The following is a 25,945-nucleotide window of genomic DNA, read 5'->3' as shown; positions in this document are numbered from 1 at the left end:
AACTCCAGATGCATGCGCCACCATGTATATCTAACTTATAAGGGTTCTGGAGAATCGAACCTGGGTCCTTAGGCTTTGAAGGCAAGCACCTTAACTGCTAAGCCATCTCTCCAGCCCTTTACAGTGTATCTTTATGGGAAGAAGCCAGGAGTGTCAGTGGTGGAGGAGGGGGGAGGCAAGTGAGGGCTTATCAAAAAGTGCATTGATTAATTGGCTGAGGGGATCGGAAGTCCTCACGGGAAAAGCGGTAGTTACTGGAGTTCTCAGAGGTGAGGTGGTGGTATGCTGGACAACTTCTTTTCTTCCAGAATTTTCCCAAAGAGCCTGGCAGCCTCCAGGGCACAGCCCCAGTGAATCGTGAGCCCATAGCCTCCATGACCATAATTATGGATGACCTGAGAAGAGACAAGAGAGAAAGTAGCCAAGCATGGGAGAGAGCGCAGAAAGGCATCAGGAAAGCTTTACTGCTCTGGAAGATCCAGGAACTTCCAGAAAAGTCCTGAGTAAATGAGATACCATACTCTAGTCCATACTCTGGTCAGAAGGCAGGCCTGGCCTGTGGGCATGGCGGGAAGGGGAACCATTTGTGGAGCTGCGGGACAAGACTCTTGTGTTCTGCTTAGAAGGTGAGCCTGCTTCAGGGTCCCTGGCAGTAGAGGTGGCGGAAAGAACATAAGAGCCAAAGGAAGGGTAGGACTCCTTACATCGCGCTCTTCCAGACACAAAATGGCCTGGATATCCATGACCTTGCAGTGCCTGACACTACCTACATAAGACCATCATAATAGGAGGAAAAGATCATGACATCAAAATAAAAGAGAGACTGATTGAGAGGGGGAAAGGGTATGATGGAGGATGGATTTGCGAGAGAGGAAAGGCAAGGGAAGGGAGGGAATTGCCATGGTTTGTTGTCTATAATTATGGAAGCTGTCAAAAAAGGCTTGGTTATTTAAAAAAAAAAAAAAGGTGTGATGATGCATGTCTTTAATTCCAGCACTCAGGAGCTGGAGGTAGGAGGATATCTGTGAGTTCGAGACCACCCTGAGACTACATAGTGAATTCCAGGTCGGCCTGGCCCAGAGTGAGACCCTACCTCAAAAACAACAACAACAAAAAAGTTAAAAAGAAAAAAAAAAAGATGAGCTGGGCATGGTGGCGCATGCCTTTAATCCCAGCACTCAGGAGGCAGAGATAGGAGGATCGCAGTGAGTTCAAGGCCACCCTGAGACTCCAGAGTGAATTCCAGGTCAGCCTGGGCTACAGAATAAGACCCGGCCTTGGGGTCAGAGATCTCCTCCACCTCAAATGATCTGAAGTTTTCTAAGTCACCATTCTCTATAGACAACTTTCTATATACACACATGACTCACTCCTTTAACACACCCATGCACACCCACATACCCTCCGTCTTCCTAGGAAAAGGGAGAAAACATAACCACAGTTGACAGGTTGTTTCCAAAGAGCCCTCTTCCTACCCCAGAACAGAGGACCCAAGAGGAGACACACACCCCCCCAGAGAGATGATGGGGAAGTCGCAAAATGAACATCTTGGAAATGCATCTGAAGTCAAGGTCAAATCATACCCTAGCCCTTTCCCTCGCCAGTGACCTGACTTAGGCAAGCGACTCAAGCTTGTGGGCCTCCATTCTCCCCACCAGAAGCTTTCAGAGAATGGCTCCTGTCCCAAAGAACTTCAGGGCATTCAGTTAAGGATGTTCATGTCAGGGGTTCGCCCTGGTAACTAGCACAAAGTTCTATCCAATCCTAGAACCTCATGTGAGGTTGTTCATGTTACCAGGGGTTCACCCTGGTAACTATCACAAAGTTCTATTCAATCCTAGAACCTCATGTGAGGTTGTTCATGTCAGTTCACTCTGGTAACTAGCACAAAATTCTATCCAATCCTAGAACCTCATGTGAGGTTGTGCATGTCAGGGGTTCGCCCTGGTAACTATCACAAAGTTCTATTCAATCCTAGGACCTCATGTGAGGTTGTTCATGTCAGGGGTTCACCCTGGTAACTAGCACAAAGTTCTTTCCAATCCTAGAACCTCATGTGAGGTTGTTCATGTCAGGGGTTCGCCCTGGTAACTATCACAAAGTTCTTTCCAATCCTAGAACCTCATGTGAGGTTGTTCATGTCAGGGGTTCGCCCTGGTAACTAGCACAAAGTTCTTTCCAATCCTAGAACCTCATGTGAGGTTGTTCATGTCAGGGGTTCACCCTGGTAACTAGCACAAAGTTCTATCCAATCCTAGAACCTCATGTAGTTTTCTTTACCATCCACAAAACTAGATTTCCCCAGTTATGGTGGGGGTGAGCACTACTTCCCTTGACAGCAGGCTGCATCTGTACGGACTTCGCCCCGGAAATGACGGAGCTGTCTGAGGAGCTGGGGAGGGCATCAGTTCCCTTGCCAGAACATACCTCTGCTTTTAAAGATCCAGCATGAAGCCACTCTCTTTCTAGCCGGACCTGGGGCCGCACTGGTCGGAAGCCGACATATTCACCAACAATTCTTGCATTCTAGAAAGAAAAAATTATCTGTTCTTTTTTTTTTCCCTGTTTCAATTTCTCAGTGGTAGTGAGTTAGCTTAGATTCTCAGTATTGTCCCAAATTGTCACAACCACCTTCATTAGTCACCACACCATCTGCTGACCTCCTTCAACATTTTCCTCATTTTTTAAAATATTTTATTTGCCGGGCACGGTGGCGCATACCTGTAATCCCAGCACTCGGGAGACAGAGGTAGGGGATCAGTGAGAGTTTGAGGCCAGCCTGAGACTACATAGTGAATTCTAGGTCAGCCTGGGCTAGAGCGAGACCCTACTTCGAAAAACAAAACAAAACCAAAAGAAAGTGAAAACAGAGATTTTTTGCAACAAACACATCTGCTGCTTAGTGAAGATACACTAGGTTGTTTTTTTGGAGATATCACCTTAGAAGGTACATTCTCATCCATATTCAGTGAGATTTCATTAGCCTATAATAAGGTCTTTCCTGTCCATTGTCAAAGGCTGGTGTACCCCCAAGTTCCTTATCTACTTATTTATGTAGAGTTTCTTTCTTTAAAAAAATAAAAACATTTATTTTATTTCTTCCAGAGAGAGGGGTGAGAGAAAAAGAGAAGGGGTACACCAGGGCCTTTGGCCACTGCAAACAAACCAGATGCATGTACCACCTCTGGTTTATATGGGTCCTGGGGAATCAAACCTGGGTTTTTTGACTTTGCAGGCAAGCACCTTAATCACTAAGCCATCTCTCCAGCCCATGTGTGTGGAGGGGGTGTCTTTCCATTGTGACCCAGCTGCCAGGCCCTGGTCTAGGGCACTGACACTCCTCTCCAACTTACCTTCAGGGTGGGTGCCAGTTTGCAGCAGCCCTTCCAAATGGTGTTGTGGTCCTGGACGCTTTTCACCTCACTCCAGTTCCCTAGCTGGAAGATGCCTCCAAGAGTGACTTCATGAATGCTGGATGGAAATGAGGAATGTCGATCTCGGCCTTGCTGAGTTGAGATTTGGAGGGCAGGGATCCCCAAACCCACGTGAGCTCCCTACCCCATCCTGCCACGTGTGGTAGCTCACGCCTTTAATCCCAGCACTCGGGAGGCAGAGGTAGGAGGATTGCTTTGAGTTCGAGGCCACCCTGAGGCTACATAATAAATTCCAGGTCAGCCTAGGCTAGAGTGAGACCCTACCTTGAAAAAAAAAAATACTAAAGAAAAATGAGGAAGGTCAAGAAAAATGAAGTCTTACAGGTGAAGGCTTCTCTTTCCTCTCCATCTTAGTACCAACTCCACTGAATCGCTGTGACAACCAGCATTGTCACCCCATTAAATACGCCACCCTCCCTACCCCAACTGCCTCTGTCATCACCACCAACCCTTCACCCTTTCCACTCCCACCATAAATCCCACCGACAGTACTGTCATCTCCATAGACATCGTCACTCCAACCAGCAATGTCACTGTCGCCAACAGGTCACCAAGTTTACGGCCAGCAGCAGCAGCAGCAGCAGCTCCACAACACTGTCACATCCACTACACCACTGACATCACCACCGAGGCGGTCAGTGCTACCCCACCATGAACCCGGCCTTCGGGATGCCACCCCTCCACACTGGTAACAACGGTCATTCCAACTCCAAGGACATCACCCTAGCAGTAATGCTGATCTCCTTATTTTTATTTTAATTTATTTTATTGGGTTAGTTAGTTTTTCGAGGTAGGGTCTCACTGTAGCTCAGGTTGACCTGGAATTCACTCTGTATTCTCAGGGTGGCCTTGAACTCTTTGGTGATCCTCCTACCTGTGCCTCCCGAGTGCTGGGATTAAAGGCATCCACCACCATGCCCAGCTGTTTTTAATATTTATTTGCAAGGAGAGAGACAGAGAGAGGATGGGCACACCAAGGCTTCTTGCCACTGCAAACGAACTCCAAATGCATGCACCGCTTTGTGCATCTGGCTTCACGTGGGTGCTGGGGAATTGAACCTGGGTGCTTAGGCTTTGGTAATAAGTACCTTTAAGTGCGAAGCCATCTCCCCCACCCAATGTCGATCTTCTTAACCCCACTCACCCCACACCTCCCACACGAGCATTTCCACTCTATCATCCTTATGCCCATTGATAGCTCCATCAGTCAGCCCCCTCTATTGCCATACTATTTACTGTGGCCACTCAGCTACCACCGGCATTGTGGTCCCATTGCCACCTCCACATCTTTTCAACTACCATCACCTCCACCATTGACGTCATTAGTGTCATTGACCCAGTTGCTCTTCCCACGCCCACCTCCGTGGTCGCCATTCACACTACTTCCGATGTCACCGCCATTGCGCCCGTGGCCTCTGCCCTGGCCTTACTAATACTTCCCGCCAGAGGAAGGTTCAAGCCCAGACTCACTTCTAAAACCCTGGGAGAAACCAAGCACAGGAATTTGGCCAGAGACCTGGGCCAGTAGGCAGTAAGTAGGGGGCGTACAGGTGCCCCCTCCTGTGCCCTCGAGCGGTCAGGCTTTTACCCTGGGATGATGTACGGGGAGGTGTAGATGCCTTGTGCTGGGTCATGCGTGATGATGAAATGCTTCATCCACGGGGCGTCCACCTGTTGATTCAGGAAAGCCAAGTCTCACCAGGGAGCAGGGACAGTGGGCTCCCCTGGGCCTGGCTCCTCTCTATGGCCAGAGCAGCACCAGGAATTACAAGGCCAAGTCCCACTGACCCAGGGCTGCACCCGACCGCCTGCCTCTTGCAGAAAAGCTCACGTGACTGACAGCTTGCCTTGCTCCCCAAAGTATCCATCCATGTGGGGTTCTTGTTCCAGGAAGTGTTCTCTCTTACTCACGTGTCTAAAGAAGAGCCCTCTCTCTCTCTCTCTCTAATAAATAAATAAATGAAAATAAAGTATTTGTTTTTTTTTAAGAAAAGAAAGGGCTGGAGAGATGGTTTGTAGTTAAGGCACTTGTGTGCAAAGCCAAAGGACCCAGGTTCAATTCCCCAGGACCCACATGAGCCAGATGCACAAGGGGGCGCATGTGCCTGGAGTTCCATTGCAATGGCTAGAGGCCCTGGAGCACCTATTTTCTATCTGCCTCTCTTTCTCTCTCTCCCACATAAATAAAAATTATATATATATATATATATAATATATATAATATTATATATTATATAATATAATAATATATATAATTATAATATATATAATATATATAATATATATATAATATATATAATATAAATTATATAATATTATATATATATATTATATATTATATATATATATAAAGAGCTAGCCGGGTGTGGTGGCACATGCCTTTAATCCCAGCACTCGGGAGGCAGAGGTAGGAGGATCATGGTGAGTTCAAGGCCACCCTGAGACTACATAGTGAATTCCAGGTCAGCCTGGGCTAGAATGAAACCCTACCTTGTAAAACCAGAAAAAAAAGGAGAGCTTTCATGCCGGGCGTGGTGGCATACTCCGTTAATCCCAGCACTCGGGAGGCAGAGGCAGAAGGATCACAGTGAGTTCTAGTCCACCCTGAGAATACATAGTGAATTTCAGGTCAGCCTGAGCTAGAGTGAGACCCTGCCTCGAAAAGATATAAAAAAGAAAGAAGAAGAAAAAAAAAAAAGAAAAGCCTTCATACATAAAGATAAACACACAGGGGCTGGAGAGCTGGCTTAGCGGTTAGGGTGCTTGCCTGCGAAGCCTAAGGACCCACGTTAGACTCTCCAGATCCCAAGTTAGCCGGATGCACAAAGGTGAGGCAAGGTTGCAAATGCCCACTAGGTGGCACATGCATCTGGAGTTCCACTACAGTGGCTGAGGCCCTGGCACACCAATTCTCTCTGTCTAAAAAAATATTTTTAAAGATAAGCACACGTATTAACCTACATTGGAAACCCTTACCCTTACACACCTATGAAGGCACACGTGCACATTTACACAAGCATGTGGCCATGCAGAGGTGTGCTTACAAATAGAAATGCACTTACTCATGTGACCCTACACAATCACGCAAGGTGGTGCTCGATGATGTTCACACCCACAGGTCCTCAAGCCAGCTTGCCTGGCTTCTAATTGCAGTCCCACCATAGACTACCGTGCAAACCTGTCCATATTAGTTGACACCTCTAGGCCTCAGTTTCCTCCTCTGTAAGTTGGCGGCGTGATACGATAGCTCCTATCTCACAGGGTTGTGTGGTAAGGAGTCACTGATCAGCTCAATAAAGGGCTTAGGCCAGGCATTGTGACGCATGCCTTTAATCCCAGAAGTTCCGGAGACGGGCACAGGTAGGAGGAGCATGGCGGGTTGGAAGTCAGCCAGAGACTACAGACTGAGTTCCAGGTCAGCCTGGGCTACACTGAGACCCTGTCTCGAAAATAAATAAATAACTGAAGTGCTTAGGTGTGTGCCTGGCACTTGGCAAACACTCAAGGGCTCGCTGTGTTAACACAGGCTTGCGCTGTTGCTCCCACATGGGCCAGAAATATTCACACAGTCTTTGCTGTAAAGAAAAAAATAATCCCAGGGCTGGAGAGATGGCTTAGCAGTTAAGGCACTTGCTTGCAAAGCCAAAGGACCTCAGTTCGATTCCCCAAGAACCATGTAAGCCAGATGCACAAGGTGGCGCATGTGTCTGGAGTTTGTTTGCAATGGCTAGAGGCCCTGTTGTGCCCATTTTCTCTCTCAATCGCGCTCTCTCTTCCTCTCTCTCTCTCTCTCTCTCTCTCTGTTTGCCTCTTTGTCTCTCATGCTCTCTCAAATAAATAAATAAAAACAAAAACTTTAGCATATTCTATAAAAAAGAAAGAAGAAGAAAAAATCCCAGGTGTGTGTGATGGTGCCTGCCTTTAATCCCAGCACTGAGGAGGCAGAAGTAGGAGGATCACTCTAAGTTCCAGGCCAGCCTGGGGCTACAGAGTGAATGCCATGTCAGCCTGGGCTAGAGACACTACCTGGGGGTAGGGATTAGCTGGGCGTGGTGGCACATACCTTTGATGCCAGCTCTCCGGAGACTGCAGAGGTAGGAGGATCGCAGTGAGTTTTGGGCTGGGGAGATGGCTCGATCAGTAAAACACTGTCTGCACAAGCTTGAGTTCAATCCTCAGTACCCACTTCTGAATGCTCGGCATGGTGGCCTGGATCAGTAATCCCAGCACGGGGAAAGCAGAGACAAGCAAATCCCTACAGCGTGGTGGTCAGCCAGGGCAGCCTGACCAAGGACACTGTTCCTGCTGCTTTTGATTGTTTGGTTTTCTGTTGTTGTTGTTGTTGTAGTTGTTCTTGTTTGTTTGTTTTTTTTAATATATTTTGTTTATTCATTTGAGAGAGAGAAAGAGGCAGAGAGAGGCTTATGTGGGTCCTGGAGAATCAAACCAGGATCTTTTGGCTTTGCAGGCAAACACCTTAACCACTAAGCCATCTCTCCAGCCCTGTTCTTTTTTTTTTTTTTTTTTTTTTTTTTTGTTTTTTTGTTTGTTTCTTGAGGTAGGGCTTCACTCTAGCCCAGGCTGACCTGGAATCTGGAATTCACTCTGTAGTCTCAGGGTGGCCTTGAATCATGGCGATCCTCCTACCTCTGCCTCCCGAGGGCTGGGATTAAAGGCATGTGTCACCACGCCTGGCTGAGACTCTGTTCCTAAGGAGGTGGATGGTGAGTGTTCCTGAGGAAACACACCTGAAGTCATCCTCTGGCCTCCAAGTGAATAGACACACCTGCGCAGGTGCACCTGCACACACATGTGTGTCCATGCACATGCACGCACCACACGTATACACATACAAAAGAAATCTCTAAAGAGAACATTCTGGGTGCAAGGAACAGGTTAATCCTTTTTTTTTTTTTTTTCAACATGTCAGTTCCCCCAAAGCGCAGGGTCACTCCCTGGATGTAACTGCCCAGCAACCTTGGAGATGGAGCCTGTCCTTGCCAACCACAGCACACTCACCCGAATGACCTGTCCTCTGCCTGGTTGCAGCTGGGCGTCTGGCTTCAGCGCCCCAGCCCACACGCCCGTGCAGTTGATAATCACATCCGCACCTCCTCTTGCCACCTGGTAGCGAAACAGGGCAGGGGATAAGGAGGGGTGAGGACCCCATTGTCCCCTCCGTCCTCCATCCTTACTCTCCAGTTGCCGGCTCCCTGGGAAACTGTGGAGAGGATGCCAATGAGGGGCGCTGAGGGACCTGACTCCAGATCCCCACTCTGCCCTTTACCCAGTGTGGGTTTCTTGTGGCTCAGCTGCTCCCATCTTATGATAACTTTTTTTTTTTCTTAAAAAAATACTTTAAATTTTTTTATTTATTTATGAGAGAGAGAGAGAGAGAATGGGTGTACCAGGGCATCCAGCCACTGCCAACGAATTCCATACACATGCTCCACCTTGTGCATCTGGCTTACGTGGGTCCTGGGGAATCAAACCTGGGTCCTTTGGCTTTGCAGGCAAGCACCTTAACCGCTAAGCCATCTCTCCAGCCCTTATGATCACTTTCTAGTGAGGCTGATAATGTTGGCCCACAGGCTGGGATGAGGACACCGTGTGACCCAGAGTAAAAAGCGCTAAGCAATGAGTACAGTGGAGGGAATCTTCTTGGATCCTTCAAGGAAAGGTTAGACCGAAGCCAAGATGCTCTGTTCCTCCTCTAGACTCCTTCACACTTCCTCTTGCCTGCTACTCTGCCAGGACACTTGTCCCAGCTCCGCCTGTGCCTGGGACACTTGTCTGCTCAAGGACGTAGTGAGTGGCCCACACTTCCAGCAGTCCCCATGACTCCTCTCCCAGGCCACCATGGACACACACGTTACAATGGGTGCATTGTCCAAGAGCCGCTATTGAGAGCAAGTCAACCACAGACCTCACTGTCTGTTGAGGCCCAACCCTGAGCAGGAAGATCCTCATTAAACATCTTAGTAGCAATCATGTACGGAGTCTTCCCTGTGCCAAGCAACATTCTAAGTGCTGGGACTGAGCAAAGTCACACGGTCAAGCTCCTGGCCCATGGCTGCTGCCTGATGGTGTACTGGTCCCATCACTGTGCATAGTGGCCTGGACCAGTATCTCAGCTGAGTGCCTGGACATTGCAGAAAGATCAGCCCAGACATTAGTTGGAAGCATTGAAGGGTCTAGCCTATGGAGTGTGGGGGATGGGGGGGATTTGTGAACTAAAAAAATAAAATAAATAAATCCAGACAGGTATCTGGCCCTAAAACACACCAAACAAGGTTCAGCTATAACTAACCTCTCTTAAGTAGTGTGATCCCTGCGTTCTTTTCTTACTACCAATAAGGGGGCAGACACCTCTTCCTTCCAAGTGTCTAATTTCTCCTGGGATTGAGATAAGCATAGAGTCTGGAATAGACCTAAGAGGATTCTGGGAGCCTGTGAAGGGGTCCTGGCTCACCAGCAAAAGAAAGCAGAGCCAGGCTGGAGAGATGGCTTAGCGGTTAAGGCACATACCTGTGAAGCTTAAGGACCCCGGTTCGATTCTCCAGGTCCCAAGTAAGACAGATGCACATGGTGGCACATGAGTCTAGAGTTTGTTTGCAGTGGCTGGAGGCCCTGGCGTGCCAATCCATTCCCTCTCTCTCTCTCTCTCTCTCTCTCTCATAAATAAATAACAATAAAATCTTTAAAAAATCCAGAGCAGAGCCCCCTCGCTTGTCCCTGCTCCCAGCTCCATCCCCTTCCCCCCTTGCAGCTCACCTCCTCCAAAGACTCCACCTTCCGCTGGATGAACTTCACTCCCCTCTCAGTTAACCTGCGATGAGCAGACACAGCGAAACATAGAGCGTAGCTCCCTGCTTCAGGCTTTCTACAGAACACAGGGAACACCTTTGGGACATCAGCCCCATGAACACCTTGGGAAACAAAGTCATCCGAGGCGGCACCAGCCCCTCATTGAGAAAATGAGGAAGGGAAGAGTCTTTCTTTCTTTCTTTCTTCCTTTCTTCCTTTCTTCCTTTCTTCCTTTCTTCCTTTCTTCCTTTTTCTCTCTCTCTCTCTCTCTCTCTCTCTCTTTCTTTCTTTCTTTCTTTCTTTCTTTCTTTCTTTCTTTCTTTCTTTCTTTTTCCAATATAGGGTCTTGCTCTAGCCCAGGCAGACCTGGAATTCACTATGCAGTCTCAGGGTAGCCTTGAACTCACGGTGATCCTCCTACCTCTGCCTCCCAAGTGCTGGGATTAAAGGCGTGCGCCACCACACCCAGCAGAGGGAAGAGTCTTTCTTAAACCCAAGGACTGAATTGTGCAGTAAGTGAAGGGCTGGAACTCAAACCCAGGCCTTTTCACCATCATACTTCCTACTGTCACCACATTGTTTTGTCACATTGAAGGGGATGAGATTAGAGGCATGGTCGGGCCAATGCCAAGTGCTCCTTGTCAGAGCAAAGCACAGGGAAGAAGCTGGTCTGGGGACAGCCACTACTCCCTTTAAAAATGTCCCAGCTGGGGCATGGTGGAAAAACAAAACGTCCCGGAGAAAGGCTGGGTTCAGTAGTAGAGTGCATCTCTGTGAATTCCAGGCCAGCCTGAGACTAAAGTGAATGCCAAGTCAGCCTGGTCTAGAGTAAAACTCTACTTCAATAAACAAAACAAAGCTAGGCTTGGTGGCACACCCCTTTAATCCCAGCACTCAGGACACAGAGATAGGAGGATTGCCGTGAGTTCAAGGACACCCTGAGGCTACATACATAGTGAGTTCCAGGTCAGCCTGGGCCAGAGTGAGATCCTACCTTGAAAAACTGAAGAAAAAAAAAAGTCTTGGGCTGGAGAGATGGCTTAGCGAGTAAGACACTTGCCTGCAAAGCCAAAAGACCCAGGTTCAATTCCCGAGAACCCAGGTAAGCTGGATGCACAAAGGGGCACATGTGTCTGGGGTTCGTATGTAATAGTTGCAGGGCCCAGTGTGCCCGTTCTCTCTCTCTCCTCTTTCTCTCTCTCCCTCTCTCTGTCTTCTCCCTCTTCCTATCTCTCTCAAATAAACAAATAAATATAAAAAATTAAAAATAAAATAAAAAAGTCTTCATTTCAGATTTTTTCAAAATTTTAATAAAATAGTAATATTAATAATTCATGTGATGCCTCAATATGTTCCTCTAGCTAGTGTTTGCTAACTTAAAATGTTATTAAGATTCCTATTAAAGTCAGGAGTAAGACAGGGACATCCATTATCACCTGTTATTAGTTAACATTGTCCTAGGGACAGTGGCAAAAGCAGTTAGAGAAGAAAAATAAAGGATAAAAATAAAAGGTAACAAGAAAATGATGTAAGCTCGACGTGGTGGCACACGCCTTTAATCCCAGCACTTGGGAGGCAAAGGTAGGAGGATTGCCATGAGTTCAAGGCCAGCCTGAGACTACAGAGTGAATTCTGGGTCAGTCTGGACTCGAGTAAGACCCTACCTCAAAAAAAAAATAAATAAAATGATGTAAATAAATATGGAAAACTTAAAATAATCCATTTTAATATATTACACAAACATGAGGGATTTTAGTGGCATTAATATTAAATATAACACGCAAGGGCTGTAGAGATGGCTTAGCAGTTAAGTGCTTGCCTGTGAAGCCTAACGACCCTGGTTCGAGGCTCCATTCCCCAGGACCCACGTTAGCCAGATGCGCAAGGGGGCGCACGCACCTGGAATTCATTTGTAGTGGCTGGAGGCCCTGGTGAGCCCATTCTCTCTCTCTCTCTCTCTCCCTCTGCCTCTTTCTCTCTGTCTGTCACTCTCAAATAAACAAATAAAAATTATATATATACATATAATGGGAAAATCTGTCCAAGCGGCTCTGGCGCCCAGCAGGTGGGTAACTACTGCACATAGTCGTGATCAGAACCAAGGACAGCTCCTTCAGCCAGGGTCTGGGTTTTCTTCTACTAAGCCCCACCTCCCAGGTAGGGCCTCACTTCAGCCCAGGCTCACCTGAAATTCACTATGTAGTCTCAGGTGGTCTATGGATTTTAATTCTTTAAATTCATAAGACAGGAATCCAGGGTACCCTAAATTTGTCGGTGCATTAGCAAGGAACCCCAAAATTCCTGTTTCAGTTGTACATATGCATGTGAGGAGGCCACAGGAAAGCCTCAGGTATCTTCTGCAATGCCATCAACCTTTAACAACATTAACCTAGGCCTGGAGAGATGGCTGAGTGGTTAAGCGCTTGCCTGTGAAGCCTAAGGACCTCGGTTCGAGGCCCAATTCCCCAGGAGCCATGTCAGCTAGATGCACAAGGGAGCGCACGCGTCTGGAGTTTGTTTGCAGTCACTGGAGGCCCTGGCACGCCCATTCTCTGTCTATCTGTCTCTTTCTTTCTCTGTCTGTAGCTTTCAAATAATAATAAAAAAGATCATTAATTTAATTTTGTCTGGGTGGGGGGATCTCACTCTAGCCCAGGCTGACCTGGAATTCACTATGTAGTTTCAGGGTGGCTTTGAACTCACAGCGATCCTCCTACTTTGGCCTCTGCATCCAGTAGGAAAAAAAATGGGCCCACCAGGGCCTCTAGGCACTGCAAACCAACTCCAGACGCATGTGCCATTTTGTGTTTGTGGCGTTACGTGGGTTCAGGAGGAACTGAACCTGGGTTGTTAGGCTTTGTGGGCAAGAGACTTAACCGCTGAGCCATCTCACCAGACCAGGGTTCTCTTCAAGTCTTGAGGGTGGTTGATTCAGGTTGTAATCTCATGACCTCTGAGCTACAGTTTGGCCCTTGGTAAGTGCACTTTTCAAACAGGTGCTTAAACTCTCACCGCTCTGTCAGCCACTGCAAATACGCCTTCCCCTCCAGAATCAGGCTTGTGTGGAACCAGCCATAGCTACAGTCATGAGAGACAAAAGGGAACAAACAAAAAAGAAGTCAGAGTCAGCTATGTTGGGGGGGGAGGGCTGTCGAGTGGAGGTGGGGTCAGTACTATTCCGTGAGTCCCCACCGGGTAGAGCTGAGCCCCTGGGTGAGCCTTGTGGGGTGAGGATAGGGGCTCAACACAATGCAAGGAAACAATGGAATCTATATACACGGGATATGCAAACGGAGATTAGGTGCGCATCACAGGGGATTTAGGAATGGGGTGTGGTCAGGAAATGACCAGAGGGACTTCAGGTCCCTAAGGAAAGATGAATTTGGAATTACACAGGCTAGGTTGGAATCCTAAACTTGGTCACATGGTTTGGGGAGACACTGAGCCTCTCTGAAGCTCAGTTTTGGCATCTCCCAAATGAGATAGCGATAGGCACCGGGTGTGGAGGAGCACGCCTTTGATCCCAGCACCCTGGAGGCAGAGGTGGGAAGGATCACTGTGAGTTCGAGGCCACCCTGATACTTCATAGTGAATTCCACGTTAGTCTGGACTAGAGTGAGGCCCTACCTCAAAAAAGCAAAAAAAAAAAAAAAAAAAAAAAAAGGCCCTGGCATGCCCTTTCTCTCTTCTCTCTCTCTCTCTCAAATAAATAAAAGTTGTTTTGTTTTTTTTTTTTAAAAAAGATAACCGTTTGCACCATATGCAATGCTATTGCTAAATGTTGGTTGTCTCCTAAAGGAGCACTTGGGACTGTTCTTCAACTTGGCACTACTGAGAGGTGAGGGACCATCAGAAGGTGGGGCACCTAGTGGGAGGTCCTCACGTGATGGGGATGCGTTCCTTGAAAGGCAATGCAGGACCCACCCATTTCCTCTCTCTGCTTCTTAATTTATGATTTAATTTTCTCTGATTGTCCTTGCCAGAGGCCCAAACCCATGAGGCTTCCTCCCTCTCTCTCTCTCTCTCTCTCTCTCTCTCTCTTTGGTGTTTGGAGGTAGGGTCTTGCTCTAGCCCAGGCTGACCTGGAATTTACTTTGTAGACTCAGGGTGGCCTTGAAACCATGACAGTCCTCCTACCTCTGCCTCCCGAGTATTGGGATTAAATGCGTGCACCACCACGCCCGGCTTCTCTTCTTTTCTTTCTTTATTATTATTTATTTATTATTATTTTGGTTTTTTGAAGTACGGTCTCACTGTAGCCCAGGTTGACATGGAATTAACTATGTAGTCTCAGGGTGGCCTTGAACTCATGGCAATCCTCCTACCTCTGCCTTCAAGTGCAGGGATTAAAGGCGTGCGCCACCACGCCCGACCCATGAGGCTGCTTGATCTTAGACTGGAACCTCAAGAACCACGACCAGCATAAACTTCTCCCTGCTTCACAAGTAGCCTGTGTCTAGACTGATACATGTTGCTTCTGGCCTTGAGACCTGTGGCTCCCCTTCCCCTCCACCCCAGTCCAAAGCCCAGGGCAAGCAGGACCCCTGTGAAGGAGCTGGGCAGAGCCCCAGGAGGTCAGGGTGCTGGAGGCTCTGGGTCTAGGATGGGGTGACAAGTGTGGTACCTCTTGGATGGTTCTGTCTGAATTATTGTACCCCAGGCCCTTTGACCTCACCAGTAGCCTTACCTATAATCAGGGAATATATCCAGTTCTCTGGGAGTCAGCTCCCGAAACCCCAGAACTGTGTCTTTCCAGAAAGGTTCCTGAGGAGGAAGGAGAGAAGGGCACACAGGGCTGGCTGGCACTTGATGATGTTAAAAGACACTTGCAGATACTGTTAGGTGTCATGGCAAACCCTAGCCCAACCACGTTACCTACAACGAGCCACCGAGGTGGACACCATTCCCAGCTCCATGTTACAGAACTCACAGTGATCCTCCTACCTCTGCCACCCGAGTGCTGAGATTAAAGGTGTGCACCACCACGCCCGGCCTAAAAATATATTTTTTAAGTGCACTAATTTGCACCCAGGTATCTGTAGCCTATGAGAGTTAGAGACTGCTCCCCAAGCTCAGGGCCCCAGCCTTTGTCAGTAACCTCTCGTGGTCAAGGACTCTTGGACTCACCTGAACTGTGTCACGGAAGAGATTGTAGCCCGAGATCAGGGCAAGGCCCATTTTATCAGCATTAGGAGAATGCAAATGACTCAGGAGGTAGTCAAAGGTCTGCTGGCTCCACTCCCTGGAAGAGACAGCCAGCATCTTGGCCACTCAATTGCCCTGAGCTGGGCAGCAGTGGTCAGATCGGTTAGTGCGGGGCTGTCAGAGACAAGACAAAAACTCCCACCGTTCACCCCGTTCATTCCTGCCTCACACTGCTCTTCCCTCCCAAGCTCCCCAGGGTTTCCCCGGGACCAGGATGAGAACCTGGAAGGGAAGTTCCTGTCATAACCCTTGGAGCATGCGTTGGGCTCACACAGCTCACATGTCTCCCAAGGCTGAGGCCTGGCTTTGGGCACCGGGCACCACACGGTTCAGTCTGTCTCCGCGTACCTCTCTGTAAACATGGGGTGGGGGGGGCAGACACTGGCTCGTTCTCAAGTGCTTTTCCTTTTCCCCCTAAGCGCACAGCTCTGCTCTATTTTCCAGGCTCCCTTGCAGTTAGCCTGGGTCCTCAGAGTGCTAGCCAAGGCTGACCTGGAACTTACTCTGTAGTCTCAGGGTGGCCTCGAACTCATGGCGATACTCCTACCTCTGCCTCCCGAGTGCTGGGATTAAAGACGTGCACCACCACGCCCAGTTTAGTTTTTAATTTTTTTGTTTTGTTTTGTTTTGTTTTGTTTTTGTTTTTTTTGATTTTTTGAGGTAGGGTCTCACTCTAGCCCAGGCTGACCTGGAATTCACTATGTAGTCTCAGGGTCGCCTCGAACTCACGGCGATCCTCCTACCTCTGCCTCCCAAGTGCTGGGATTAAAGTCATGCGCCACCATGCCCGGCTTAGTTTTTAATTTTTGGGATAGTATTTCACTCTAGCTCAGGCTGACCTGGAACTAACTCTGTAGTCTCAGGGTGGCCTCGAACTCATGGCGATGCTCCTACCTCTGCCTGGGTAGGAGCGCTGTCATGCACCACTGCGCCCCGCTGCCTGCTCTTTTGACAGCACGGGCCCTCGAGAACATTGGCAACAACCTTGGAAGTGACCTTGGACGCGAAGTCCAAGGCTGAGAGATAGGAAATAAGAAGGAGCCCATTTGTCATCATCAAATAGAAACTTCGTGTCGGAATTTACAAAAGTGAGAATGGTGTTTCTTTGCTGTCCTCCTCCAAAGTGCAACTCGGCTAAGGTCCGAGCTTCCACTGGGCTTGGAAGCTTCCCGGATGCTCAGCGCTGGGGTACTGAGAGCTGTTGTCTAAGAGAACAGTGACAAAGGCCAGGGCACAGGATTTGGCTAGAATGGGCGCTTAAATAGCCATTCGTCTCTGTTGTTTTTTTTTTTTTTCCTTGGTTTTTCGAGGTAGGGTCTCACTCTGGTCCAGGCTGACCTGGAATTCACTAGATAGGCTCAGGGTGGCCTCAAATTTATGGCGATCCTCTTACCCTCTGCCTCCCAAGTGCTGGGATTAAAGACGTTCACCACCATGCCCAGCTTAGTCTCCTTTGTGTATGTGTATGTGTGTGTGTATAGTATGTATGTGTGTATGCATGTTCACATGTGTGTGGACATGCATGTGGAGGCTCGAGGTTGACATCAGTGTCTGCTTTGATCTCTACCTTTATTTTATTTAATTAATTTATTTATTTTCCAAGGTAGGGTCTCACTCTAACCCAGGTTGACCTGGAGTTCACTATGTAGTCTCAGGGTGGCCTTGAACTCACAGCAATCCTCCTGCCTCTGCCTACCGAGTGTTGGGATTAAAGGCGTGCGCCACCGCACCTGGCTTCACCTTTTAAAAATTTATTTTGATATAAAATCTCTCACCAAACCTGAGACTCACTGATTTAGCTAGACTGGCTGGCCAGCGAGCCCTGGGAATCCACCTGTCTCAGTTTTCACTAGGATCATAGGTGTGTACCGCCACACTTGGCGGGTGTGTGTGTGTGTGTGTGTGTGTGTGTGTGTGTGCTGGAGGTCTAAGTTCAGGCCATCAGGCTTGCTAGGGAAGCATTGTACTGACCAAGCTATCTCCCCAGACCCCTTTTCTCTCTCTCTTTTTAATATTTAATTAATTAATTAATTTATTTGAAAGAAAGAAAGAAAGAGAGAGAGAGAGAGAGAGAGAATACGGACTTGCCAGGGCCTCTAGCTGCTGCAAACAAACTCCAGACACATGCGCCCCCTTGTGCATCTGGCTTACTTAGGTCCTGGGGAATTGAACCTGGGTCCTTTGGCTTTGCAGGCAAGCACCTTAACCACTGAGCCATCTCTCTGGCCCTCTTCTCTCTCTTGTACCAGCACACAGGCTTTTTAAAACTTTATGCAGCCCTGGGTGGTCTCAAATTCGCAATCTACTTCCCTCTGCCTCCTGAGAGCTGGGGTAAGTCATGCCAGACCAGAGCTTCCACACAAGACTCCAGCATGGACCTGGTGGCGCACACCTTTAATCCCAGAACTCGGGAGGCAGAGGTGGGAGGATCGCCGTGAGTTCAAGGCCACCCTCTGAGACTCCATAGTGAATTCCAGGTCAGCCTGGGCCAGAGTGAGACCCTACCTCGAAAAACAAAAAAAATAAATAAGACTTGAGCAGGGAGATGGAAACTGGTGGGAGAGCCACGCTCCACCCCCGCAGACTCAGCCCAGAGGCCCCAGACGAACACGTGGCACTCTTACTCACGCCTCCTGTGGGTTGCTGGGCGTGGAGAGATAGGGCTGGCAGAGGCCCGCAGCCACGTCAGTGGTGGTCAGCGGGGTGAAGTGGTCAGCGTAGACCTGCACGCTCAGCGGCTGCACTGAGCGGTAGCGCTCGTGAATGCAGAGGGCGGTGGACAGCCCGATGACGCCCGCTCCGATCACCACCACGCGCATCATGCCGGCTGCGCTGCGGGAGGGAAGGGCCCGGTGAGGTTCACTGCCAGCAGCGCTCCTGAAGGCTCAGAAAGTACCAGACGCTGCCAAGCCCTTTCTACTCTTTATTATTATTATTTATTTATTTGAGAAAAAGAGGAAGAGAGAAAGAGTATGGGTACACCAGGGCCTCTAGCCATTGCAAATGAACTCCAGACATACGAGCCCCCTTGTGCATCTGGCTTACGTGGGTCCTGGGGAATCAAACCTGGGTCCTTAGGCTTCACAGGCAAACAGTACTTAAGCCATCTCTCCAGCCCCACTGTTTCATTCTTCTGTTTTTGCTTTTTGAGGTAGAATCTCACTTTAGCCCAGGCTGACCTGGAACTCACTCTATAGTCCCAGGCTGGCCTCGAACTCATAGCGATCTACCTACTTCTGCCTCCCGAGTGCTGGGATTAAAGGTGGGCACCACAATACCTGGCCCCTGTCTTTTTTTTAATTCAATTTAATTACTGTATTTATTTTTAGTTTTTAGAGAGAGAGAGAGAGAGAATGTGAGAATTGGCACACCAGGGCCTCAGCCACTGAAATTGAACTTCAGACACTTGTGCCATCTAGTGGGCATGTACAACCTGAGCCTTTATGTGTCTGGTTTACGTGGGATCTGGAGAGTTGAACATGAGTCCTTAGACTTCACAGGCAAGCGCTTTAACTGCTGTCTCTTCAGCCCTCCCCCTTTCTATTTTTTATTTTATTTTATTTTATTTATTTATTTATTTTGGTTTTTCAAGGTAGGGTTTCACTCTAGTCCAGGCTGACCTGGAATTCACTATGTAGTCTCAGGGTGGCCTTGAACTCATGGCGATCCTCCTACCCCTGCCTCCCAAGTGCTGGGATTAAAGGCGTGCGTCACCACTCCCCGCCTCCTCTTTCTATTGTTTTTTTTTTTTTTTTAAGATTTAGTTATCTATTCATTTATTTATTAAAGACAGAGAGAGAATGGGCGCACCAAGGCTTCCAGCCACTGCAAACGAACTGTAGGCGCATGCACCACCTTGTGCATCTGGCTTACATGGGTCCTGGGGAATCAAAACCTGGGTCTTTAGGCTTTGCAGGCAAGCACCTTAACTGCTAAGCCATCTCTCCAGCCCCTGAATTTAACTTTAATTTAACTGTATTCAACACTCACCCACTACACACCTACTATGAACCAGGCTGGTGGCCAGCCAGTGCCACGATGAATGTGCCTGATGCAACGGCTGGCCTCAGGACCTGGTTTGCGGGCATAGAACTGAGCCTGCCTTGGGGCACTGGGCTGGCTGTTCTTTCAGAAGTTTAGAAGGCCTGGCAGCTTTTGACCCTGAACTATTCTGCCTGCTCCTGCTGGGACAGAACAAGGGAACTGTGTGTACCCAGAGGGGCCAAACTCAACTTTCCCTCCTCACCACTCCCAGCTGCCCTCCCACAGACTCCGGCTCCTGGCAACTTGGGCCTGGGGCCCTGCACAGTGGGATATTCTTAATATGTCCTAGTTTTGCAAAGGGGGAGAGAACAGCTCCAGCCCACAAAAGCTGGACTCCACGGGAGTTTCTCAAGCCAAACTGGAGATCAAAATCAACAAAAAAACAAAAAAACAAAAAAAGAAAAGCATCATTCTTCTAGATGCTTCTCCCTCCACCTTGGAGCCTGACCTTGGGTGCTGAGGGTAGAGGAAACAGGCCCTCCCCTTCCCCTTCTCTGGATAGCATTTCACAGATAAGACAGGGTGACCCCAGTCTCTCCAGCCCGAGTTTATCATTATTAAATAATAAGCTCAGGCTGGAGAGATGGCTTAATGGCTAAGGTGTTCGCTTGGCTTGCATGCAAACCCTAATGACCTGAGTTTGATTCCCCAGTACCCATGTGCATCCAAATGCACAAAGTGGCGCATGCAACTGAATTTTGTTTGCAGCAGCTGCAGGCCCTGGTGCACCCATTCTGTCTGTCTGTCTCTCTCTTCTTTCTATCTCTGCTTGCAAAAAAAAAAAAGTCAGAGCCAGGCCTGGTGGCACACACCTTTAATCCCAGCACTTGGGAAGTAGAGGTAGGAGAATCACCGTGGGACTACATAGTGAATTCCAGGTCAGCCTGAGCTAGAGTGAGACCCTCCCTCAAAAAAAAAAAAAAAAAAAAGAAGAAGAAGAAGAAGAGGAAGAAGAAGAAGAAGAGAAAGAAAGAAATATATGGTTGGGCGTGTTGACTTACCACTACATAGTGAATTCCAGGTCAGCCTGGGCTAGAGTGAAACCCTACCTTGAAAAAATAAAAGTAATGAACTCCGCAGTGGATTCCGGTGTGGTGCCTGGTAGGCCCTCTGTACCTAGTTCACAGCACACAGTATACAGTGCACAGTATACAGTAGGCAGTACTTAGTGCCCAGTACACAGCTGTCTCTGTCCCCCAGCACCTTGCAAAAAAGAAATCACACTTGGGGGCTGGAGAGAGAGAGAGGGCTCAGTGATAAAGGCACTTGCACAGAGCAGCACATGCATCTAGAGTTCACCTGCGGCAGCTGGAGGCCCTGGAGCACCCATTCTCTCTGTCTATCCCTCTCTGATCTCTCTCCTGCAAACAATTAAAAATCACAGTTGGAAAGCAGCATTAGGTAGGTGTAAAGGGAAAGAAGCATCCGACCCAACATCACTTCTTTGCTTTTAATTTTTTTGTTGTTGTTTATTTTTATTTATTTATTTATTTATTTAAGAGTGACAGACAGAGAGAGAAAGAGGCAGAAAGAGAGAAAGCAAATGGGCACACCAGGGCCTCCAGCCACTGCAAATGAACTTTAGACGCATGTGCCACCTTGTGCATCTGGCTTACATGGGTCCTGGGGAATCAAGCCTCGAACCAGGGTCCTTAGGCTTCACATGCAAGCGCTTAACTGCTAAGCCATCTCTCCAGCCCCTCAACATCACTTCTTTTTTAAAAAAATATTTCACTGGGGTCAGACATGGGGGTGCACACCTTTAATCCCAGCACTCGGGAGGAAGAGGTAGGTGGATCACCATGAGTTTGAGGCCAGCCTGCGACTACATAGTGACTTCCAGGTCAGCCTGGGCTAGAGTGAGACCCTACCTCAAAAAACCAAATAAATAAATTATATATATATGGTTTATTTGAGAGAAAGACAAATAGAATGGGCACACCAGGGCCTCCAGCCACTGCAAATGAACTTCAGACACATGTGCCATCTTATGCATCTGGTTTACATGGGTACTGGGGAATCAAACCCTGGTCATTAGGCTTTGCAGGTAATCACCTTAACTGCTGAGCCATCTCGCCAACCCCTAATGTTTGATTTTCTCTCTCTTTCTTTCTTTTTTTGGTTTTCTGAGGTAGGGTCTCACTCTAGCCCCAGGCTCACCTGGAACTGACTATGTAGTCTCAGGGTGGCCTTGAACTCACAGAGATCCTTCTACCTGTGCCTCCTGATTGCTGATTAAGGGCGTGCGCTCCCATGCCTGGCTCTTATTTTTTATTTATTTATTTGCAAGGAGAGAGAGAAAGAGAGAAAGAAAGATAGAGAACAATAAGAGAGACAGAGAGAAGTTTCTTTTCTCAAACTAGAAAAAGAAATTTCAGGCCAGAGCAGGCCCATCATGTGTGGGAGGACAGACCTGAGCAATTCCAAGACCATGCTACTGAAAGAGCCAGCTCTAAGTAAGAGATGATACAGTGAGCCTGGGCTTCCCCTAAGCAAACCTTTGCAGACGTGCTGGACATCCACTTACAGATGGGGAAACGGAGGCCCTGTGAGTAGGCATGACTGCACCCCGGTCATGGGGTTGTGAGGAAGATTTTACGGCGGTCACAGCACTTTTCAGCTCGCTGCGTGTGTTGGACTGAGAACCCTCCATGAATTCCCTAAAGTCATCTTGTAACAGCCCTAGCTGTGATCATGCCCATTTTTACAGTGGAGGCAACTGAGGCCCAGATTAAAAAGAAGAAGAAGAACAGTCTGTGATACAAGAAAGATACGCTGCGGGAGAAAGGCAGAGCCCAGGCTGGACTGACTCCCTTGCTGGCAAAATTTCAGGATTTGAAAAAACCCAGGAGTCAAGCAGTTGAAGAAAAACAGCCAGTGTTTCAGAGTCCACAATGCACCAATTGTGGGAATGTTTGGTGGGCGGTTGGGCAAAGAATTGGAGAAGAAAAGTTATCAGTCCTGAGTCAATTATTTTTAGAAACACACACGGTATGACTCAACAGTCAGCGCTGATTATAGCAGCTTGGTTAGTAAAGTGCAGTATAAAGATGGGAGGCGCCCACGAGAAGCAGGAGCCAGTGGATCCAGCCTCAGGTGAGATCATTCGCACTGCTCAGAAGGAATTTCTAGACCTGCTCACATTCAGCCATCATTAACATCAGCCATTAGGGCTGGAGAGCCTGCCTTAGCCGGCTAGGGTACTTGCCTGCGGAGCCTAAGGACCCAGCCTCAATTTCCCAATACCTACTTAAGCCAGATACACATGGTGGCGCATGTGCCTAGAGTTGGCTGGAGACCCTGACGCACCTATTCTCTCTCTCAAATAAATAAATTAAAGCCAACCATCTCCTTGCTGCTGTAGACTTTTAAATATATTTATTAATTTATTTGAGAAGAAAGAGTATAGGGTATTCCAGGGCCTTTTTTGGTTTGTTTGTTTTGCTTTTTCGAGGCAGAGTCTCGCTCTAGCCCAGGCTGACCTGGAATTCACTATGGAGTCTCAGGGTGGCCTCGATCTCACGGCGATCCTCCTACCTCTGCCTCCCGAGTGCTGGGATTAAAGGCGTGCGCCACCAAGCCTGGTTCCGGCTGACATTTTTATATCAGTGTTACAGTTCTCCTCTGGTCAGCAGGCATGCTTGGAGTATGCATTGCGGGGAGGCAGCTCAGGTTATTGTACGCGTGTGCATGTGATTACCATAGCAACGAAATCCTGGAGCAGGACGAGGTATTTGGAGTCCCACGGTCATGACAACGCGTGGGATGCAGTCCACACCAAACCCTCGTGGTCCTCCCAGGAGCTCTGGGAGGTGAGCACTCCTCCTCATCCTAAATCACACGGTCTGCTTGAAACAAGCACTCAGATCTGACCCAGTTCTGACCAGAGTTTCCACCACGGCACCCTAGAAATACTCAGGCCGCCAGCCATGAGCTGGCACCTGACTTTCTGCTTGTCTGCTTAAGGCTTTTGTCCCCTCAAAAAACAATCTGTGGCAGCTTGTGTCTTTGCTTGCAAAAGAATATGAGAGGCTTGTTCCAAGAAAACCAACTGGTCATGGGTGAGGCATCTTAAGTGAACCCAAGCCAGCTCCCCCACGTTGCTATACATGGCTGCATCCGATGAGGCTGTTTCCGTGTCTTTAATTTTGTTTGTTTGCTTTTTTGTTTGTTTTTTGAGATAGGGTCTCACTCTAGCCCAGGCTGACCTGGAATTCACTCTGTAGTCTCAGGGTGGCCTCGAACTCACGGCAATTCTCCTACCTCTGTCTCCCAGGATTAAAGGCATGCGCCACCATGCTGGGCTGTCTTTAATATTTTTATTTATTTACTTATTTGCAAAAAGAGAGAGAGACAGACAGAGAGAATGGGGTTCCAGAACCTCCAGCCACTGCAAACAAATTCCAGATGCATGGGCCACTTTGTGCATCTGGCTTTACCTGGGTACTGGGGAACTGAGCCCAGGTTGTTTGGCTTTTCAGACAAACACCTTAACCACTGAGCAATCTCTCTAGCCCCTTCTGTGTCTTTAAAATGTGACAGAGGCTAACCAGGCATGGTGGTGCATACCTTTAATCCCAGCACTTAGGAGACAGAGGTAAGAGGATTGCTGTGAGATAGAGGCCAGCCTGAGACTACAGAGTGAATTCCAGGTCAGCCTGGACTAGAATGAGACCCTACCTTGAAGAAAAAAAAAGTGACAGAGGAGCTGGCTCAGTGGGTAAAATGGCAAGCATAGCAAGCTCGTTTCAGATCCCTAGCACCTACTCAAAGCTGGACACAGCAGTGCACATCTGCAGTCCCAGCCCTCCTACAGCCAGAAGGGAGGCGGAGGCAGCATCATTACCTGAGGCTCGTGGGCCGCTAACCTGATGAACACGACCATGAGCCATGAGACCCTGCCTCCTCAATCAAGGGGACAGGTGAGGGCCAACAACCCAAAGTTGTCTCCTGCCCTGCACATGCATGCTGTAGCCGGTGCACACCCACACTCTCTCTCTCTCACACACACACACACACACACACAAATAAAAGTTATTTTTATTTTACTTTATCTCTTTAGTTTTGTTTAGTTTTCTGAGGTCTCACTCTAGCCCAGCCTGACCTGGAATTCACTATGTAGTCTCAAGGTGGCCTCGAACTCACAATTCTCCTACCTCTGCCTCCCGAGTACTGGGATTAAAGGTATGGCCCACCCTGTCCAGCTGATGATGTATAAAATATATATATTTGATTTTCTTTATTTGAGAGGGAGAGACAGACAGATAGGCAGAGAGAGACAGCCCATGAATGGGGGGCGCCACGGCCGCCAGGTGCTATAAATGAGCTCCAGATGTGTGCACCCCCTTGTCCATCTGGCTTACGTGGGTCCTGGGGAATCAAACCTGGGTCCTTTGGCTTTGCAGGCAAGTGTCTTAACCACTAAGCAATCTCTCCAGCCCTAGTGTTTTTTTCTTTTTTTTTTTTTTAACTGGAGCATGAGAACCAGCCTCCTGCTCCGAATGTGATAATAATGGCTCTCTATGGAGTATTTACGTTTTCTTCTTGTAATACTCAGATTCACCCTGCAAGAAGTGAATTAAGATCCCATGTTTTGGACTGGAGAGATGGCTCAGCAGTTAAAGTGCCTGCTTGCAAAGCCTAATGGCCTGGGTTTGATTCCCCAGTACCTATGCACAGCCAGATGCACAGAGTGGCACATGTGTCTGGAGTTTGTTTGCAGTAGCAGGAGACCCTGGCATGTCCAATCCCTCTCTCTCTCTCTCTCTGCTTGTGAAGAAATTTAAAAAGAATTTTTTTTTTAAGATCCCATATTCCAGAGAGAAGGGAAACTGAGACTTAGAGAAATGACATCACTTTCCAGCTATCTCCACTTTACCCCAGGATCATAGCATCATCTCCTAGGGGACATTTTCCCGAGACCAAGTCTGCCCTTTCTTTTGTCAACAATCTTGGGCACTCACGTTAAGCCTAGTCCCTGCACTGAGAAGTCACCTTGCCCTTGCTCCTCTGCCCCAATTCCAGAACATACCTGTTCCTCTCCCCTTGCGCAGACTTCTGGAAAATCAGGGCAGCAGCTGGAGGCACGGGGTCCTGTTTCCTGCAGGGAAGATCCTGATTGTTGGGGTGTATTCACTTCAGCCCTCTGCCCGCCAGCTAGGACTGGAGCGCAAGGTCAAAGTCTGCAGAGGGGCAGAGAGCGAGGGGTGGGGCTGGGCGCTGTGTGGCTCCCAGGGACTGGACCCAGCCTGGCCAGGAGATCTCATCTCCCCTCGCTCCAAGTCACCGATGAGCTTGCCTGACTTTTCTGGCTGATCCCAAGTCTCTGTGGACAGGCCCGGGGGGGAGGAGAGCGGGCATGCTTGGAGAGTTGATGGGCACAAGGAGGTCCGTCTCTCTGGCCAGCTGGAGACGAGCCTCTTTCCTCCTTCTTCCTTGGCCATCCTGGGCAGAGG

General features: G+C 48.5%; 1 protein-coding gene across 2 annotated transcripts; it reads right to left on the bottom strand.

Moving 5' to 3' along the window:
- Nucleotide 1: 1 nt before the first annotated feature.
- Nucleotides 2-25,677, bottom strand: Dao (D-amino acid oxidase). 2 transcript variants are annotated; one of them, XM_045132871.1, is made up of 11 exons: nucleotides 25,522-25,677; nucleotides 18,075-18,278; nucleotides 15,369-15,483; nucleotides 14,929-15,005; nucleotides 13,254-13,319; nucleotides 10,209-10,263; nucleotides 8,454-8,558; nucleotides 5,023-5,105; nucleotides 3,354-3,471; nucleotides 2,428-2,526; nucleotides 2-395 (listed from the first exon to the last, which is right to left on the bottom strand). In XM_045132871.1, exons 2-11 carry the CDS (start codon nucleotides 18,266-18,268, stop codon nucleotides 264-266), a joined length of 1,044 nt encoding a protein of 347 aa, XP_044988806.1. In that variant the 5' UTR covers nucleotides 18,269-18,278; nucleotides 25,522-25,677; the 3' UTR covers nucleotides 2-263. The 2 variants fall into 2 exon arrangements, with proteins under 2 accessions (XP_044988806.1, XP_004664161.2); XM_004664104.2 differs by having other exon boundaries at nucleotides 18,075-18,273; nucleotides 25,522-25,656.
- Nucleotides 25,678-25,945: the final 268 nt, after the last annotated feature.

This window comes from Jaculus jaculus, chromosome 13, assembly GCF_020740685.1.
Source record: "Jaculus jaculus isolate mJacJac1 chromosome 13, mJacJac1.mat.Y.cur, whole genome shotgun sequence".
NCBI lineage: Eukaryota > Metazoa > Chordata > Mammalia > Rodentia > Dipodidae > Jaculus > Jaculus jaculus.
This window is presented reverse-complemented; position numbering and strand designations above follow the sequence as displayed.